This window comes from Aquarana catesbeiana, linkage group LG10 (genome assembly GCF_042186555.1).
Source record: "Aquarana catesbeiana isolate 2022-GZ linkage group LG10, ASM4218655v1, whole genome shotgun sequence".
In the NCBI taxonomy this organism is placed as follows: Eukaryota; Metazoa; Chordata; class Amphibia; order Anura; family Ranidae; genus Aquarana; species Aquarana catesbeiana.
The window spans coordinates 247,643,100-247,664,116 of NC_133333.1; the positions used below are offsets into that span (position 1 = coordinate 247,643,100).

Sequence of the window (21,017 nt, forward strand, 5' to 3'; positions counted from 1 at the left end):
CGAAACCTGCGGAGTTACAGAAGCAGCTGCAGAACGACGCACAACCCCAGCATGAACCCGATCTCACACGGCTTTTATATCTCGCCTGCAAAGCTACGCCGTAACCTCTGCCAATCATCACAGCTCACGGCTAAAACGCTGGAGCCCGTAAAAGTTTACACAGCGGAGACTTCTTCTATCAGGAAATACTTTTGTCCAAAGATTTACCAAAGTCTTCAAAATAGCTCAGGAGAAAAAAAAAAAAAAAAGGGGATAAAACGTCTGTTAGTAGACGGTCTTCAGATCTTTTTATCTGTAAAAGTCTGCGGGGAATGAATGGGCTCAGCCGGCTTGAACTATGGCAGGCCAGCTTTGGTTAAATGGTTTCATTTGGCTTTTGTTACCCCAACACTTCATATTCCTGATATGTGGCTGCTGTGCCATGTACTTGTATGAGAAAGTATCCGCTCCTCTTTGTATTCCTCTTTGTAATGTCCGGTGTTCCTGCCAGTCACTCTGCTTTCCTATTAACAACTGACCACACTAAGCAGTAGAACACATCTTGGTCAGCTCTCTACCTATGCTGGAAACTCAGTGTACTCTCCTCCAATGATCAGACTTGTCCTGACACAACCAAGCTGCACAGCCATTCACTGGGAAGATCAGTGTACTGCATCTTCTCCTCCCCCTAGCTCTTATGCAGCTGAGGAAAGAGGGAATGTGATCACTTATAAAAATGGAAAAAAAAAGTTTTAGTTTTTTTTTTTTTAATATATCTACACTATATTCCCAAAAGTATTGAGACGCCTGCCTTTACACACATATCCTAGTCTTAAGCCTCGTACACACGATCGGATTTTCCGCAGACAAAACCCTCAGACTTTTTGTCCGAAGGCGTGTGCTTGGATTTTGTCTTGCATACAAACGGCAAGGAATTGTCGGCCAACAAACACGAACGTAGTGACGTACTACGTGGTTTTTCAGCTCTTTAGCGCCACCCTTTGTGCTCCTTCTGCTAATTTCGTGTTAGTAGAAGTTTGGTGAGTGTTGATTCGCGGTTTTTATTTTGCGCTTTTCATTTCGTACTTTTCAGTTTGTTTCTGAACGGCCGTTCGTCAACCAGCCATGTTGCGGAATCGGAGGAGATAACGTGTTATTTATTATTGGCCTTGGAGTTATTGCTTTGACACAAGTCCAGTCCAGGAACAGGAGGAGGAGGAGTTCTTGGACCAAAAATTGGTTGCTTTATTAATGGTGACCAGTTATGTCATATGCCTTTGCTGCGGGAGCTCCAGGAGAATAATCCAGATGATTTTCGGAATTATCTCCGGATGACGGACCCCTGCTTTCACCAACTCTTGGCATTGTTAACCCCCTATGTTAAGAAGCAGGACACATGCATGAGGCTTTTATTTTATTTTTTGGTTGAATAATAATGATTTGGTATATTTTCTATATTTTTGGATGCATAGAATGCACTTTTTGGTTAAGTTCTATTGGCAGATATCATGTCTAATTTTATTTGTTTTCTTTTTTAATGCACAATAAAATATTAGTGTAGAATAATACTTGGCTATGTGTTTTACTTCCAATGACAGTTTGGGAGTCGGCAGTTAAATTTTAAAAAATACAATGTAAAATTGACAAGGGACACCAACATAGTTGTATCTTTGATCTTAAAAACGACGGGATAATGGTGTTGTGGTAACTTGTCCCCCAAAAAAACAAAAAAAACCCATAATAATATTATTCTTGATATCACTAGAAAAAAAAAGCCTTTGAAAATTTGTTTGCAATAACTCCATCAGTATCACCAGCAAAGCAGCTTCATTATTATCCCATTAAATAAGAAGAGTGTTCGGGGACTTAATTCTAAGTTTAAGAGGGCGATACTTTTTAGATATCTTAAATTACATTCTCCACATATGGTGCTTTTACAGGAGACGCATCTCAGGGGCAGCAAGTGTTTGGCACTAAAAAAGCCATGGATTCAGCAAGCCTTTCATTCTTCTTATTCTACATATGCAAGAGGAGTATCGATATTAATCAGTAAATCTCTTCCATGTATAATGGAACAGCTCTATACTGATCCCCAAGGCAAATATGTAATAATAGTATTTACGGTGTGGGGTACGCGATATATAGTAGTGGGGGTGTATATTCCCCCTCCTTTTTCTTCGTCCACCCTATACTTAATCTTGGAGAAAGTAATTTCGTATTATCCGGCAAAACTGTTGTTGATGGGTGATTTCAATGCCATTATGGCCCCTGACCTGGACAGACCTGTTCCCCCCAAAACAATTTTCTACAGATTTACTTACCTGGGCTCAAGTAATGGGCGTAACTGAGGTCTGGAGGTGGAAACATCCTGAGACTAGAGCCTACTCTTGTTTTTCTGCCACATATAAAACCTCTTCTCGTATTGACCTCGCCTTTGCTAATCCGACTATGCTGTCTGATGTATTAGATGTATCATATCTACCCAGCGGGCTCTCAGATCACTCGCCATTACTTCTTAAAATTCATGCCCCATCCTAAAGAACTGCAGCCCTATGGCGCTTGGGGACCCACTGGCTTTCTCATGTAAACCTGACGAACAATATCACACCACGATTGGCGGAATATTGGGAGTTTAATGAGGGATCCTCCTCTGTTGCAATGATATGGGACGCCTTCAAGGCCTTTTCCAGGGGACAATATATCTCCTCTATTGCTGGGATTCGCAGGGAACAGGCAGCCGTTGCAACAGCGCTACAGCAAGCTGTGCAACGTCAGTCTGATATTTATACTACTGACCCTACTAATACCCATTTTGACCTCCTGAATGCTGCAAAATGTAAGCTACATCTCCATCTTACTGAGATCACCAGATTAGATCTACATCGGAATAGACAAATGTTCTTTGAACAGGGGGACCGTAATGGTCGTCTTCTAGCGATGTTGGCACAGCCGGATTATCCTCCAACAGTGATTCTCAATGTGGTGTCTGCCTCAGGTGCATCAGTTTCTTTATTACCAGATATATTAGAGGTCTTTCGCCAATATTATAGTTCTCTTTATACCTCTGTGTTGCCTTCTGACTTTCAGCCCAAGGATTTGGCATCCTGGCTAGACCCATTGGCATTAGGCTGGCTTTCAGATAAAGAAAGAGAATCTCTGGTGGGGCCAATAACCCCGGAGGAGGTACTGAGAGCAATCGAATCATTTCCGCGGGGAAAGTCTCCGGGTCCGGATGGCCTCCCCATAGAGTTTTATAAGACACATGGGAATATATTAGCTCCCAAGCTAGCACAACTTTATTCTCAATGCCTGACAGATGGAGCCCTTCCAACTTCTATGAGCCATGCCCATGTTATACTAATTCATAAAGATCTAAAAGATCCCTCATTGTGTGCCTCCTATAGGCCAATTGCCCTACTTAATACAGATTTTAAAATTTTGACTAAATTACTTACCATCAGACTACAACCACTATTACCATCTGTTGTAGATATTGATCAAACTGGCTTCATGGCCAACAGGTCAACCGATGTAAATTTGAGACGTTTGTTTACTAATATACATGCAAAGCATTTGAATGAAGATACTAGGGTGGTGGCCTCCTTAGGTATTGAAAAGGCCTTTGATACTATCGAATGGCCTTTTCTTTGGGAGGTCCTTAGAAGGATGGGGTTCCCCCTGATCTTTATTAAATGGATACAGATAATTTATCAAAACCCCACCTCAGCTATCAAGTTGGGAGGTAGCTTATCACAGTCTTTTTCTCTGTCAAGGGGTACGCGACAGGGCTGCCCCCTCTCTCCAGCCCTTTTTGCCATAGCGATGGAACCGCTGGCAGAGGCTCTCCGTACTTCCCTTCATGTTAAGGGATTGCGCGTTGGCTGGCTGGAGGAAAGGGTCACCTTGTATGTGGACGACCTACTCCTCTTTCTTAATGACGCAGGACCATCACTTAGGGGGGCACTACAGGTCCTCAATTCTTTCTCCGCAGTCACAGGCCTTAAAGTAAACTGGGAAAAGTCACTTCTATTTCCTATAGACTCTGCGGCTCGTGCTACTGCTGATATGGATACCCCCCTAAGATGGGTGGAGAATTTTAAATATCTAGGGGTGGTGGTTTCCAGACAGGTTTCAGACTATATATCCCTAAATTTAACACCTGTGATCCAGGAGACTCAATAACGGCTGAAGGCATGGGAGTCATTACCCCTTACATTGTTAGGAAGCATGAATTTAATAACAATGAATGTATTACCTAAATTCACATATTTATTTCGACACTCTCCCCAGTGGATCCCTAAATCTTTCTTTGCAAGGCTACATCGTATTTTCTCAGCATTCATATGGAGATCAAAGCCCCCTAGGTATAGCTGGGCAACATTGGTACACCCGACCTCCCAAGGTGGCCTGGCATGTCCAGATTTCCATAAATATTACTTGGCTTCTCAGCTAGTAACTACGGCCTGGTGGCTTAACCCAGATACCTCAAATTCCGCTACTCAGGTAGAAGCAGCAGTGCTGGGATCCCTGGAGGCGCTGAAATTTTTGATCTTTCGGGGCCCTCGTGCTCCATATTCATTGACACCATCTATGCTTACCACGCTACGTGTATGGGGAGAGGGCCTCAAAGTTGAACGATATCCCCTACAGGCAATATCACCTAATGCTCCCCTCTGGTTAAATCCCACTCTGGAGCATTTCTATTCACTACCCGACCCCTGTGCTTGGACTAATTTTAGGATAAAAACAGTGACACAGATCATTTTGGATAAATCTTTGATTTCTTTTACCCAATTAATCTCTGATTTCAATATCCCTCAGTCGTATTCTTTTCGTTTCCTTCAACTCTCTCATGCCTTCAGCTGTCAATTCTCTGGCTCTCCTCTACAACTAGTCCAATCTGCCTTAGAGAAGCTTCTTAGGTTGGATTGCACAAAGAATGCCGCATCTAAATTGTATCTTCACTTAACAACTGCCTCTCTCCCTGATTTAGAGAAATTAAGATCAAAATGGTCTAAGGATATCCCTGAACTTAATGAGGATGATTGGGATAATATATGGGACTCTCCCTTCAACTCTCTCGTCTCCTTGAGAGACAGACTTATTCAGTTTAAGATAGTCCACAGGGCATATTACACCCCCCCATATATTAAATAAAATTAATTCAGACTCTGCTCCTGGCTGTTGGCGATGTGGGGAGATTCCTGGAGACTCTACCCATATATTCTGGACTTGCCCAGCTATCATAAGGTATTGGGAAGAAATACTAGCTTTTATATTCAAAATAACATATATCCCACTGCAACGATCAATGCCAATATGTATTTTAGGTCTGATAGAACAACTTATTCCTACGACAGCAGGGCGCACTTTGGTGGGGCTGCTTTTGTTCTATGCTCGTAAAGCTATAGCTCTCAGCTGGAAGAAAACCACCCCCCCCATCGCTGACTTTGTGGAAACAACTCATTAATAATAGCTTACCATTATACAAAGAAACATATATAAATAGGGGTTGTCTCCTCAAATATGAAAAGGTTTGGTCCAAATGGCTCACGGACCCCTCTACAGCCTCAATAGCCTCCTAGAGGAATATGACTCTTTGCAATCTCTCCATTAGTTATTGGCCTCTAGGTGTACATATGTAAACGGGATGACACCTTTCTCTAAAATCAAACTGGCATAGGAACCAGGTATGACCAATGTATGTATGTATGTGGGGTTTGTTTGTGTTTTTTCTTTTTTTTTTTTTTTTTTTTTTTTGTGTTTTGTTTTCTATGTATATAGTTTCTTTAATTGCTGCAAATATTCATTTTTGTTTGTCTGTTTTTTTTGAAAATTAATAAAAACGTATATTTAAAAAAAAAAAGAAGAAGAGAATTGTGCGCTGCATTTGGAGATTTCATAATTTGCCGCGCCACGAATGTTAATTCTCTATTACGATCACTAGTTTACAAGACCGACCGCTTCCGGCTCGTCCTTGCTTCCGAGCATGCGTGTTTGTACTTTAGACTTTTGTCTGACGGACTTGTGTACACGCGCTCGGAAAATCCGACAAACAGACATTTGTCCGCGGAAAATTTTTAAAACCTGCCATCCAACATTTGTCTGCGGAAAATCCGACAACAATTGTCCGATGGAGCGTATAAATGGTCGGATTTACCGCCAACAGCCCGTCATCACACATTTCCCGTCGGAAAATCCGATCGTGTGTACGAGGCTTTAGTTTGAAGGGTTCAATATTGTCTGTCTATCTATGTATCTATCTATCTATCTATCTATCTATGTATCTATCTATCTATGTATCTATCTATCTATCTATCTATCTATCTATCTATGTATCTATCTATCTATGTATCTATCTATCTATCTATCTATCTATCTATGTATCTATCTATCTATCTATCTATGTATCTATCTATCTATGTATCTATCTATCTATCTATCTATCTATGTATCTATCTATCTATGTATCTATCTATGTATCTATCTATCTATGTATCTATCTATCTATCTATCTATCTATCTATCTATCTATCTATCTATCTATCTATCTATCTATCTATCTATCTATCTATCTATCTATCTATCTATGTATCTATGTATCTATCTATCTATCTATCTATCTATCTATCTATCTATCTATCTATCTATCTATGTATCTATCTATCTATCTATCTATCTATCTATCTATCTATCTATCTATCGCATATATAATATTCATTCAGCATTATAATGGACATGTCTTTTTGATTAAATAGATTGTAATCAATCACCTTGTAAAACAACCCATTTGGATTATAATAGAAATGAAAGGCAAAACATTTGTATGTACATTACCAAAAGTATTAGGACGCCTGCCTTTACACACACATGAACTTTAATGGCATCCCAGTCTTAGTCCGTAGGGTTCAATATTGAGTTGGCCCGCCCATTGCAGCTATAACAGCTTCAACTCTTCTGGGAAGGCCGTCCACAAGGTTTAGGAGTGTGTCTATGGGAATGTTTGACCATTCTTCCAGAAGCGCATTTGTGAGGTCAGGCACTGATGTTGGACGAGAAGGCCTGGCTCGCAGTCATCCCAAAGGTGTTCTATAACCACTCGTTCAATCCAAGGTATGCAGAATATCATCTCTGAAAGCACAATACATCGAACCTTGAAGCAGATGGGCTACAGCAGCAGAAGACAACACCGGGTGCCACTCCTGTCAGCTAAGAACAGGAAACTGTTCAGTGTCCCCATCTTCTGATGGCTCCTTCCAGCAGGATAATGCACCATGTCACAAAGCTCCAATCATCTCACCACTTGACAGTGAGGTCCCTGTACTCCAATGGCCTCCACACTCACCACATCTCATCCAATAGAGCGCCTTTGGGATGTGGTGGAACGGGAGATTTGCATCATGGATGTGCAGCCAACAAATCTGCAGTAACTGTGTGATGTTATCATGTCACTATGGAGCAAAATCTCGGAGGAACGTTTCCAACACCTTGTTGTATCTATGCCACCAAGAATGAAGGCAAAAGGGGGTCCAACCCGCTACTAGCAAGGTGTACCTAATAAAGTGGCCGGTGAGTGTAGATTATTAATAATTTTTTTTTCATTCTCTGGATCAAAGCTTTACCACAATCCAACTTACCAACACAGGTTTTCCCATCGGAATCCAGATCCAACCCTTGCGGGCACAGACACAGGGGACCTGTACCGCTGTGACGACAATCATGGGAGCATCCGCCATTGTTTATTTCACAGCTGTTAATGATCTCCATTTCTATCCCTGGGTTAGGAAAACAAAAGGATTAAAAGTGATGTAAGACAAATATAAGCCACTTCCTTCTCAGACGCAAATTTTAACCCTTAATATATTGGGCTGCCAATCCAAACCCCTTGAGTTGGCCGTTGGACTTCTTATCAGGCCAAATAGAAGACCCAATGGACAGCTGGAGAGCCAACGTCAGGCTGACAACACTAAGGCCCCTTTCACACTGGGGCGGTGGGGGCGTCGGCGATAAAACTGCGCTAAAAATTTTTAGCGCCGCTTTACCGTCGTTTTTGCGGCGGTATTCGGCCGCGGTTTTAACCCCCACTGGCAGCGGAAAAAGGGTTTAAAACCACTCGCATAGCGCGGCTACAGCCGCGGTATAGCCGCGCTGCCCCATTGATTTCAATGGGCAGGAGCGATGAAGGAGCGGTGAACACACGGCTCCTTCACCGCTCCAAAGATGCTGTTTGCAGGAGTTGTTCTTCTCTCCTGCCAGCGCACCGCTTCGCACTGGAGCGCCTCGGGGCTTTCACACTGGACAAACAGCGGCGGCAGTTTTAGGTCGGTTTGCAGGCGCTATTTTTAGCGCAATAACGCCTGCAAACCGCCCCAGTGTGAAAGGGGCCTTAGGATAATTTGGAAGGCGGTGGGGGGGGGGGGGGGGGGGGGCTCAGCGTTGTCGGCCTGAAACAAGAAGTGCGATTTCTGGAGGGTTCTCCAAATAAGACACTTTGTAACAGATTCACACAAAAAAAAACGCTTGGCTTGAGAAAACTGGATATAGTGAGATGGGATGCAAAGCAAAGTGGAGCCTTATTGAAACAACAAGGTATCTGCATGTTCCTCTTCCATCACAAATCCATTGTCACCCCCATTCATTTCTATAGGTCAGGGGACTCCAAACTGTGCTTACTTTTATCAGGTCCTTGGTACACTATTTCTCCTACTGATAGAACTATTCCTTCTACACCAACATATGGGCACAATTCCTGTCACTGACACCAATGATGGGACACAATTCCTCCCACTGAAATCAATGATGGGGCACTATTCCTCCCACTGACACCAATGATGGGGCACTATTCCTCCCACTGACACCAATGATGGGACACTATTCCTCCCACTGACACCAATGATGGGGCACTATTCCTCCCACTGACACCAATGATGGGGCACTATTCCTCCCACTGAAATCAATGATGGGGCACTATTCCTCCCACTGACACCAATGATGGGGCACTATTCCTCCCACTGACACCAATGATGGGGCACTATTCCTCCCACTAATACCAACCATGAGGCACTATTCCTCCCACTGATCCTAACAAAAAGGCACTATTTCTATGACTGAACCCAACAATGGGGCAATATTCCTCCCACTGACACCAATGATGGGACACTATTCCTCCCACTGACACCAATGATGGGGCACTATTCCTCCCACTGACACCAATGATGGGGCACTATTCCTCCCACTGAAAGCAATGATGGGGCACTATTCCTCCCACTGACACCGATGATGGGGCACTATTCCTCCCACTAATACCAACAAAAAGGCATTATTTCTATCACTGACTCCAACAATGGGGCACTATTCTTCTCACTGACATCAATGATGGGGCACTATTCTTCCCAATGAAACCAACAATGGGGCTCTATCCTTCTCACTGAAATCAATGATGGGGCACTATTCCTCCCACTAATACCAACAAAAAGGCACTATTTCTATCACTGACCCCAACAATGGAGCACTATTCTTCCCACTGACACCAATGATGGGGCACTATTCTTCCCACTGACACCAACAATGGGGCACTTTTTACTCTTGTTGATGCCAAGGGATTTTCTACTCCCCCTGGCCACAGTCCAGGCCCCTCAAGGTCTGAAGGACAGTAAACTGGCCCTTTGTTCAGAAAGTTTGGAGACCCCTGCTATAGAGAAAGCATGTTCTTAGGGACAGCTGGTGTCCACCATAAGTACAGCTGCTCTGAGGGAGGAACGGAGCCACGGCACACTATGAAGAGGGGCCAGATGGGACCTTATTGGAAGAAACATCTCTGGAATAGGAAAGAAGGTTTAGCCTGGATTAACACTGGAGTGTAAGCATTTTCTTGTGATTTTTTAAAGGATTTTTTGCACATTTTCAGGTGTTTTAAGGCTTTACTATTTTTTTATTTAGCCGACTGAAATCTAATTTTCAAGGTGGAGGGGATGGTTGTTCGGCACGATTTTCAGGCGCTCCCATTGAAGTCTACGGGGGCCAAAAACACGTGACCATACCCCCAAAGAAGTTCCTGTACTTTTTCCAATCATTGAGCAACAGCACATCGCTCAGATGTCAACAAACACAATAGAATAATATGGGAATCTGGCGTCGATCACCGACTCATCTTTGGGGGGGGCATTTTTTAAAAGACAACTTCAAAAGGGGGAAGTTATCATTTAGGTTCCATATTGGGATAGCAGGCAGGACCATCCGATCATCCCTTCATTTCCAGCAACAAAATGAACGTATTTGCATGGCTCCACCCATTATCTTATACCGTTCCCACCGCCGCTTCCCGGCCCTTTAAGAGCTTCTAAATGCCGGGAGGTGGGCATTCGGGTCATGTGACCACTGTGATTGGCTGGAAAGCTCCCAATTGGGTGTACGCATGGGGAGCTTTCCGCTGGTGACTGTGCACCCGCCGTCATATAGGCGCCACGTCGGTGGTAAGAGGTTAATATTAAAGCTGAGGTTTAGGTATGGACTATTTTGCATAGAATCATTGGTCCATTATAGAATCAATGTAAGTATGTATGCGCCACACCTGCGGGATCCCCATAGAAGAGATCACTGTAGTCGTCACCACTACAACACCACTTCTACAGTGATCTTCTGTGCAGAGTGCTTGCCCTGCTGCACTGTGAACATAGGAGGTTTCTCCAAATTTACTGGCAAATTTATCTACAGTTCCAATTAAAAGTGATTTAATTTTTACATGTTTAAGTAAAAGTTAATCAAATTAATTCATTTACAATTAACTTAATTAAAAAAATTCATTACAACATGTTACTTGCTTCCTTGTATAACTCACGCCATAGGAAGCTATTTTTTTCCCCATCTGATTGAACTCATCATGCTGAGAATTTACTGACACTTTTATCTAGAGTTCCAATTAAAACATGTTTTTTTTTTTCACTTTTACATTTTTAAGTAAAAATTAAATTACAGTGCCTTGAAAAAGTATTCATACCCCTTCAAATTACCAAAAATCTCACTTTATTGGGATTTTTTGTGATAGACCAACACAAAGTGTCACATAATTGTGAAGTGGAAGGAAAATGATAAATGGTTTTCAACATTTGTTTTACAAAAAATAATATGTGAAAAGTGTGGGGGGCATTTGTATTTAGCCCCCCTTTACTCTGATACCCCTAACTAAAATCTAGTGGAACCGATTGCCTTCAGAAGTCACCTAATTAGTAAATAGAGTCCACCTGTGTGTAATTTAATCTCAGTATAAATACAGCTGTTCTGTGAAGCCCTCAGAGGTTTGTTAGGTTTTGTTAGTGAACAAACAGCATCATGAAGGCCAAGGAACACACCAGACAGGTCAGGGATAAAGTTGTGGAGAAGTTCAAAGCAGGGTTAGGTTATAAAAAATCTCCCAAGCTTTGAACATCTCACGGAGCTCTGTTCAATCCATCATCTGAAAATGGAAAGAGTATGGCACAACTGCAAACCTACCAAGACACGGCCGTCCACCTAAACTGACTGGCCGGGCAAGGAGAGCATTCATCAGAGAAGAGCCAAGAGGTCCATGGTAACTCTGGAGGAGCTGCAGAGATCCACAGCTCAGGTGGGAGAATCTGTCCACAGGACAACTATTAGTCGTGTTCTCCACAAATCTGACCTTTATGGAAGAGTGGTGAGAAGAAAGCCATTGGAGAAAGAAAGTCATAAGAAGTCCCATTTGTAGTTTGTGAGAAGCCATGTGGGGGACACAGCAAACATGTGGAAGAAGGTGATCTGGTCAGATGAGACCAAAATTGAACTTTTTGGCCTTAAAGCAAAACGCTATGTGTGGTGGAAAGCAAACACTGCACATCACCCTGAACACACCATCCCCACCGTGAAACATGGTGGTGGCAACATCATGTTGTGGGGATGCTTTTCTTCAGCAGGGACAGGGAAGCTGGTCAGAATTGATGGGAAGATGGATGGAGCCAAATACAGGACAATCTTAGAAGAAAACCTGTTAAGAGTCTACAAAAGACTTGAGACTGGGGCGGAGGTTCAAGTTCCAGCAGGACAACGACCCGAAACATCCAGCCAGAGCTACAATGGAATGGTTTAGATCAAAGAATATTCATGTGTTAGAATGGCCCAGTCAAAGTCCAGACCTAAATCACATTGAGAATCTGTGGCAAGACTTGGAAATTTCTGTTCACAGACGCTCTCCATCCAATCTGACAGAGCTTGAGATATTTTACAAAGAAGAATGGGCAAAAATGTCCCTCTCTAGATGTGCAAAGCTGGTAGAGACATCCCCAAAAAGACTTGCAGCTGTAATTGCAGTGAAAGGGGGTTCTACAAAGTATTGACTCCGGGGGGCGCCATACAAATGTACCCCCCCCCACACTTTTCACATATTTATTTGTAAAAAATTGTGAAAACCGTTTATAATTTTCCTTCCACTTCAAGATTACTTTTTGTGTAAGTTTTTTACACTTTGTGTTGGTCTATCACATAAAATCCCAATAAAATACATTTACGTTTTTGATAGTAACATGACAAAATGTGGAAAATTTCAAGGGGTATGAATACTTTTTTATAGCATGAAATGAATTAATTCATTTAAAATAAACTTACTTCCAAAATAATAATTAGAACATGCTACTTGTGTAACCATAAGAAGCTAATTTTTTTTCAGTTCTAACTACATTTTTTTTTTTTTTTTTTATGTTTTGCATTAAGTAAAATTGTATTTAATTTATTAAGAGTTAACAATCAAAACTTAAATAAAAAAATTTAAAAAAACCTAGAAAAAGTTTTTTTTTCTAGAGTTCCATTTTAAAATATCTTTAAACTCAAATGCAAATCTTGAAATCTGTGACGGACTGGTATCTTTATTCAACCTTACCAACTATGTAACTATGTCATGAGAGAGGCAAAGCAAGAAATCAGGAGGAGAAAAATGGTGCTTTTCTGGCAGAAGAACACTAAATATTTCACAGCCAAAGAAGCAGATTTTTTGCAGATGTTGAAGACGGCAGAGCAAGCGTCTGCCCCCCCCCCATGGAACACTTACTGTAGCACTGCTTTCCATCAACTCCAAGCTCGTACCCGGGACTGCAACCGCAGTGGAAGGAGCCGCGAGTATTGAGACAGCTGTGCGCACACATGGCCTGCCCCGTCACGCACTCATTAATGTCTTTTTCAAAAAAAAAAGAAGAAGAAGAGGGGAGAGATTATTCAAACGTGAGAACGGGGCGAAGGAGCTCCGAAACAATTCAGCCAAAAATAATAATCCCCTGGATGGAAAGAAAAAAAAAAGAAGACGTTTAATTTGTAAATGCTTTTACTGCAGTCTGCAAGGGCTTATTTAGGAGCTGGCTGAGACAATTACAATTCGACTTGTGGCATGAAGGTCTAATTAATACCGCCGGTGTGAAATGGACTGGCAGAGACGGCGGCAGCCGAGGCACGGAAATTAGGACCGCCGCCTTAATAGGATCGCAAATTAACTGTCTGCCCTGTACATAGTAATTGTACATCATTATACTTCAATATAAATGCATTGTGCATTGTTGGAGTGAGTGATACCTTTTATTGGCCAACTTAAAGGGCAACTCCACTTTAAAAAAAAAAAAACATTAAAAAAAAAACAATATAACAAAAAAAAGTATATAAAATTTTAGGCATTAAATGCAATAGAAATTTCAGTTTATGGTGAGATACTCCCAAAAGATTAACCACCTAACCGCTCTTAGATTGTAAGCTCTAAGGGGCAGGGCCCTCTGATTCCTACTGTATTAAAGTGTATTGTATTTGTACTGTCTACCCTCAAGTTGTAAAGCGCTACATAAACTGTTGGCGCTATATAAATACTGTATAATAATAATAATAATAAAAATTAACAGTACAAATACAATACACTTTAATACAGTAGGAATCAGAGGGCCCTGCCCCTTAGAGCTTACAATCTAAGAGCGGTTAAGTGGTTAATCTCTTGGGAGTATCTCACCATAAACTGAAATTTCTATTGCATTTAATGCCTAAAATTTTATATTCATTTTTTTTTTTTGTTATATTGTTTATATATAGCAATTGTACAACATTATACTTCAATATAAATGCTTTTTTAATTTTCAGGTATTTGGATTTTTGCATTTCGAGATTCAGAATTTACGAATTTTCGAATGTTCGAATTGGCGAATATTCGGAAAAATTCGTTAAACAGGTTTTCGTTAATTCGGATATTTCCGAAATAATGAATTTGTCGAAATTTGTTAAAAAGCAGATTTGTTTTACCAAAAACCTTCCCCTTCATCAGGGCCCATGTATAGCGTGTTACTTAAACAGACTCAAATAGCTGAATGACCACGTTGGATTATTAGACGTATGCACAAATAATACCTGCATTAACCAGTTTGCAGACCATTTACCTACATTTTCTTCTAATAATCCAATCTGATTTTTTGCTAGTTGCGTCTGATCAAGTAACACACTATATTGAAGCCCTGATGAAGGGGGAGGTTTTTGGCCCCCCCGAAACACTTAGGGGTGGATTTACTAAAACTGGAGAGTGCACACAGAATCTGGTGCAACTGTGCATGGTAGACAATTAGCCTCTAACTTCAGCTTGTTCAATTAAAGCGTTTGTTTCCCTTAAAACAAAACAAATGGATCCTGTCCCTTTAAAGCATGTTATATAGCACAGTGCTTGTGCTGTGTAAGTTTGCCCCCTGTATAACCTGCAATACTTGGGTGATCCTGCCTGGTTCTGCCCTCCCCCTGTAAACTGACCACTGTAGTGGCAGTGCTTTTTTTACCGACTACTAATATAAAGAGGTGTTTGAACACTGACCGCCAATGTAATAGGGGTTTACACCGACCACTAATGTAATAGAAGCATTCACAGTAACCACCAATGTAGGGAAGGATTTACAGTGACCACTAATGTAAGGGGGACCTTCACACTGGCCACTAGTGTGAATAAAAGGATTGTACACCAAGCCCCAATGTAATGAGAAGATTTACAATGACCACCAATGTAAGGGGGACCTTCACACTGGCCACTAGTGTGAATAAAAGGATTGTACCCCAAGCCCCAATGTAATGAGAAGATTTACAATGACCACCAATGTAAAGGGGATTTACACTGACCACTAATGTAATAGGAGCATTCACAGTAACCACTAATGTAAGGAGGGATTTACACTGACCACTAATGTAAGGAGGGATTTACACTGACCACTAATGTAAGGAGGGATTTACACTGACCACTAATGTAAGGGCCGCATTCACACTAGCAACTAGTGTAAATGAAAGGATTCTACACCAAGCCCCAATGTAATGAGAAGATTTACACTGACCACCAATGTAAAGGGGATTTACACTGACCACTAATGTAATAGGAGCATTCACAGTAACCACCAATGTAAGGAGGGGTTTACACTGACCACCAATGTAAGGGGGACATTCACACTGACCACTAGTGTAAATGAAAGGATTCTACACCAAGCCCCAATGCAATGAGAAGATTTACACTGACCACCAATGTAACTGAGACATTTAGCCTGCATTCACATTTGTGTGTCGGGAACGTATGCAAAATCGCTTTCCTGACATCACAGAAACGTGTTGCCCTTTAGCAGATACACAGCAGTGCCATTAATTGTTAATGACACCCTCGCACATCTGCTGACATGTGATGTGCAACCGTGTGATTTTGAAAAAGCGTTAGGGACTTTCTCCGGTATTTCTAGCGCATAGAGTAGCCAATTGAAATAATTGGGCTGCCCTACAAGCGACCTACATATTTAGTCACCCTGACAGTACACCTTTGCATCATAAAACCCCTGCTAACCTCTGCACCCAAAACCTCCCCCATCCTCTTCACTCCAACCCTCCACCCCTTTAACTCTACCTGCCTCCTCTGTTCAACTTTGCACCCACCTTCCTTACCTCCATACATCCCCCTCCTTGCTCACCTGTGCACCCCAAACTGTAATTCCTTCTCTGCCTACCTCTGCACACCCCACACTACCCTCCCCCCCACCAATTTACTTACCTTTGCAGAACAGGCTGATGTTAGGCTGAATGACCACAGTTGGAGGCAGGACTTTCAAGCATGCCCCTTTATCTCCCCAATGGGCAGCATTCAGTATAGGTGATGGTGGATATGACCTCAGGGGGGCATGATAAACATATGAATGCCGCCTCTATTTACATATGAATGCTGCCTGTCAGGATCCATTTACATATAATTGCCGCCCCTACTTACATATGAATGCCGGTTATTTACATGTAAACACAGGGTCGGCAGGTGAGTCATCTGTACAAAACAATAAGGCAGAGCTGGACAGCATTAGCAGCAGCACTTCACACTGAGATATCGGGACACAGCACGGGACTAAAACTTCAAGGGACAAGGCAATTTAAACCGGGATAGTTGGCAAGTATGAGGTACCTGCTTTGGGCCCCACAACAATGACAGGGCCCAGGGCAGCTGCCCCTTTTGCTCTGCCTTAAAGACAGTCCTGAATGCTGCTCGTAGTCACAGTAGACTTCTGAATCAACACTTGAAGAACAACAGCTAAAATGTGATTAGTGGCTTAAGTAATATAAATAAGGCCCAATGCCCTGGTCCATTCAGCTCCCATTTATACCTCCCTGGACCTTCAACTATTTATACTAGATATTATTATTATTATTCCTGAATGGTGGGCCCCTAATTCCTTCATACAGTCATCCCATTGTGCTTTACTCAAACAATACCAACCAATTTATAGTGTGTTTACAGAGAACAGGGCAGGCTAGCAAAAACGTTTTAAACGCCAGCCGGTGAGTGTCAATCAACTTTACGGAGCAGAACAAAGAAGAAGTGGAATGCGTTTTGTAGATAATCGCCCTCGGTACCCAAAGAAATGTTTTTCTTTAGGATGTTATCATTTAAAGTGTTTCCACCCCTTTTTCACAAACCACTGTGATTGTTTTCTATGTGTTCATATGTATCTCTCATATACCTAAAAAAAAAAATCATTTTTTCAATTTAAATCATTAGTATGTATCTACAATTTTCTATGTTTCAGGTTGCTCATGGGTGGGACTTAATAGTGACCTTGACCTGACCTAAGATGTTTCTAAGGTAACAAGTGTTGAAGTGCAAATACCTTGCCGTGCCTGCAGTTATCTATATTAATCGTTATACCTTCTTGCTGTATCCTTGTGAAACCTTGGAGCCAGGCTGCATGGGACTATAACTTCAGTCCAAGACAAGATTTAACCCCTCCGTCCTTACATTAAGCCCACCCTTTCCAAAAAAAAGTTAGCAAACATCAGATCCTCTACAGCCCACTGAGGTTGTAGCATTTTACAGTTGAACAATAGGGAAAAGGCTTAGTCTCAAGAGGAGATGGGGCATGATCTTGTCTTAAAAAGAGGTCTAGCTTGTGTTGGAGACTGGATGTCACTGGTCCTGGGTTGGGTATTCATGTGGGCAAAAAGGAAGGAATGCCTTCTGGTGGATAGTGCACAGTGATGGATGTGGCCCTCTCGGGGATTGGGCTGCTGCCTTTTTTCGTGTGACCTTAAGGTAGTTTCAGCATGTAGACTTAGATAAAAAGAAAGAAGCACCCAGTGTCCAGAGAAATGTGACTTCTAAAATATGGTTTGTGGACATTTATTAAAAATTAGCAACATCCCCCTTCTTCAGGGCTGTTGCTGCGTATTATTTGGTGGGAACAATTGCTGTGAGTGGTTATGTTGGATCAAGGTTTCTGAATGCCAGGATGGACTCTTGCAATTGCTGCCTATACAACTAAAGCCAGCATCCTGCCTATAAGAAACCTTGATTCACATCATGGGAATTGTTCCCACCAAATAGTACGCAGCAACAGCCCTGAAGAAGGGGGAGTCTATTCCCCGAAACACATTGACTTGATGTACATGTTCCTATTTTTTAATAAACGTCCACGAACCACATTTTGGAAGTCACATTTCCCTTGACACCGGGCGCTCCTTTCTTTTTATCTAAGAATACATAAAGAGAGGTCTAGGCCTCTTGTAGAGCTTAAGCCCAAGGTCCAATGGGACCTACACGATCATGGGCTTAAAGACTAACACAGTCACTTAGGTGCTACAGGGATCCTGAACTTAAGCATTATCGTTACTTTAGAAACATTTCAATACCAACTCCAGCCAATCTTTTTTATTGAAAGCACAGTGGGTGAAGGTTAGGTTCTTAGTACCAAATGTGCCTCTCTTTGGGAAGATTTGTGCCCTTCTGTGATAATCGTCCCCCCCCCCCCCATTTCTCCTCTTGGTGTCACAAGCAAAGGAAGCAAGTGACCATCTGTGAAACCAGGAGAAGCAATAAGGGGATAGGTTGTCAGCAAGACCTCCTGTCCTGACAGAGATGGCAATAACAACCTCCAAGGGACTCTAACTCTACCCCATCCTATCCAAAGTGAAAATAAGTTTTGGCTAGAGTTGATTTTTTGTTTATGCAGTTTAAAGAGGACTGACCCTTTAAACTTTATCACATATCCAGCTTGCATGCCGTACCTTCACACATCTTGCCATCAGCTGCCAATGCATATCCGGGGTGGCAGGAACATCTGACGACTCCTCCATCATTGTTACATTGATGCATGCATCCCCCGTTGCGCGAAGAACATGGATTGGTTACTGGTGACACAGATGGAACCGATTAAAGCGGAATTTATACAAACATCCTTTAGAACATTATACTACGCTGTGGTCGGAGCAAAGGAAACGCATGTTGAAAATAATTAGACATAGCAGTAAATGAGGCCAAAAATGTGCTACTAGCAGCAGTCACAAGATAGGAAAAATCACCAGTGTTTTCACTTCATGATAAATGGTGTTTCCGAACAATAATGAAGGATATGTGAAATAGGAATGTTAATGGCAGACAGAAAAAAGGGGCATGTCTTAAAGCAGAAGTCCACTTATTATAAAAATGGTTTATTGGTAGAACAGATCAAGTGGGTCATTTGCAGCAAATATAACCTTTGATCAGAAATATATAGCTTACTATAGATATGAATATTTGAGTCTACAGGGTGGTATCCTATAGGTGGCTGGCCCTTCCCATCCTCACTGTAGTCATCCAGTGATTACCTTACAACAAATCTGTACTGAGAAAAATAATGGGGCTGCCAATGCTGAACCCTTTTTAGGAGAATACTAGTTCGCTAGCTGTCAAGCTGGTCCAATGGCTTTAATACTTTCCAAGTCGGTTATTTAGAACTAGCAGAAAACTTGACATGAAAGCTAGGCAACCTGCATTTTGTTTCAACGGAAAGGTCAGTAATGGCCTTCATATCCATTACATACAGGTTGCCTCTAAAAAAAAGAATTACAGAGCTTCCATTTTCATTTGATCTCCAAAATACTTTCAAAGGTCAACGTTAGGATATCTCATTTCAATTCTCAGTTCAAAGCAAGATGCAAGTTTCCCGTAGGTTTACCCTTGAGGAGGTTTGCCACTATTAGGATGAAAGTGAAATACCTGTCTACATGCCCCCTGTTTCTAATTAGTTGGTTGGGTCTCCAAGCTAGGCTGATAACAATCATAGTAATGTGCACCACAGGTTTCTCATGTGGGAATGAGACACCTAGGCTCCATCCAATCTTGGAAATCCATTGAAGAGCTATTATCCTTAAGGCCAAGTAACTCCAGGCATTGGTAGCTTTGGAGAGGTTTGACCACACAGTTAAAATGGATACTTGGCAATCCTTCTGGTTGTGCCAAATTGGTTTCACCATTGTAGCTTTCGGCATGACAAATTTGGTACCATGTCGTTTATCATTCAAATGCTTGCCTAACTCTTGACCTAACTCTTAAAGCTAACCCTTAATCTGAACCTTCGTGTTACTACTTTTTCTTTGTCCCTCTCTGATTTAGTTTCACTTTGTAACTGGATATTCCCAATTCCATGTCTAAGATTCACCAACTGCTATCATCCTTCACCATCCAACAAGACTACCTCTGTTGCTAAAATGGCCACTCTCATTGGACAGTGGAACGTCAATTTACCAGCTTAGCCATAAAGTCAGGGAAAGGCAGGGCCCTCTAACCAAGTGAAACTAGGTCAGAAAGGGGCACAGAAGAGTCTTTGTTTTCCTGTATTAGTATATATTGGAGATGTCCTTTGTTTCTGGTCCCAGTGTCACCTGGACGGGAAAGTGGGGGAAAACATCAAATAGGGACAAAGACAGCAACCTTCCCCTGCTCTACAAAAATAAATAATTAAATAAATACATAAAAAATATATAATTACATATATTTTTGATGTTTATCTGTGTCCCTTTTGGGGTTCCTGCTTGTTTGAAAACGTTGATGTCACCATGACCAGAATCTCCCTATCAAGTGCAGATGTAGCACCCTCCTAGACAGGTTGCTAGGAAGTTTAGCTAAATTTAGTCTTTTTGGCTCACCTGTAATCACTGGTTCAGTGTGCGATTGCTTTGGGCTGTTCTGGGTTTCACTGAGGGGCCAAGCCCAACCCCTGAAAAACAACCCCACACCATAACCCCCCCTCCACCAAATGATTTGGACCAGCACACAAAGCAAGGGGGGAATGGGCAATCACTGCCTCTGTCTCGATCACTTGTGAGTGTAAATTTCACCTTGTGATATTGAGCTGTATAAACATTTCAACAGGGGGTAAGGAGTAACCAGAAAACATAAAAGGGAGCCTTCTGGAGGATTCTAGAATGTAGTGGGCTGGAAAAAGCAAATCAACAGCCTGAATATTTATGCTGTCTCAGCTAATCTCTAGGGGAGGGTACCCAGTATGTGGCTGAAGAGTACATAAATAGTCTGGGGCCTAAGGCAGTGCTGTTCTTGTCCAAGAGGAGAAGTACCCAACCTGAAGGGCTGTTGCCCTTCTGGGCAGGGCAGCTGAAGTCTTTACAGGAGCTCATCGAGGTCCCAGCTAGGCTAGAGCTGGGGTCTGTTTGCTGAATCTTGCTGGAACTGATTAAAGGGATTTCACTGAGGATCTGGTCTGGAGAGAGAAAAGTCTGGCTGATATTGAAAG

General features: G+C 42.0%; 1 protein-coding gene across 1 annotated transcript in view; it reads right to left on the bottom strand.

Annotated features, from left to right (window-relative positions):
* MEGF6 (multiple EGF like domains 6) overlaps window positions 1-21,017 on the bottom strand; it is a 153,167-nt gene that overhangs the window by 75,253 nt on the left and 56,897 nt on the right. Inside the window, exons 4-6 of the mRNA XM_073603592.1 lie at window positions 18,514-18,636; window positions 13,034-13,156; window positions 7,617-7,754 (exon numbers count right to left, since the gene is read on the bottom strand). Of these exons, the coding sequence (XP_073459693.1) occupies window positions 7,617-7,754; window positions 13,034-13,156; window positions 18,514-18,636 (384 nt within the window). The remainder of the gene's footprint in view (window positions 1-7,616; window positions 7,755-13,033; window positions 13,157-18,513; window positions 18,637-21,017) is intronic.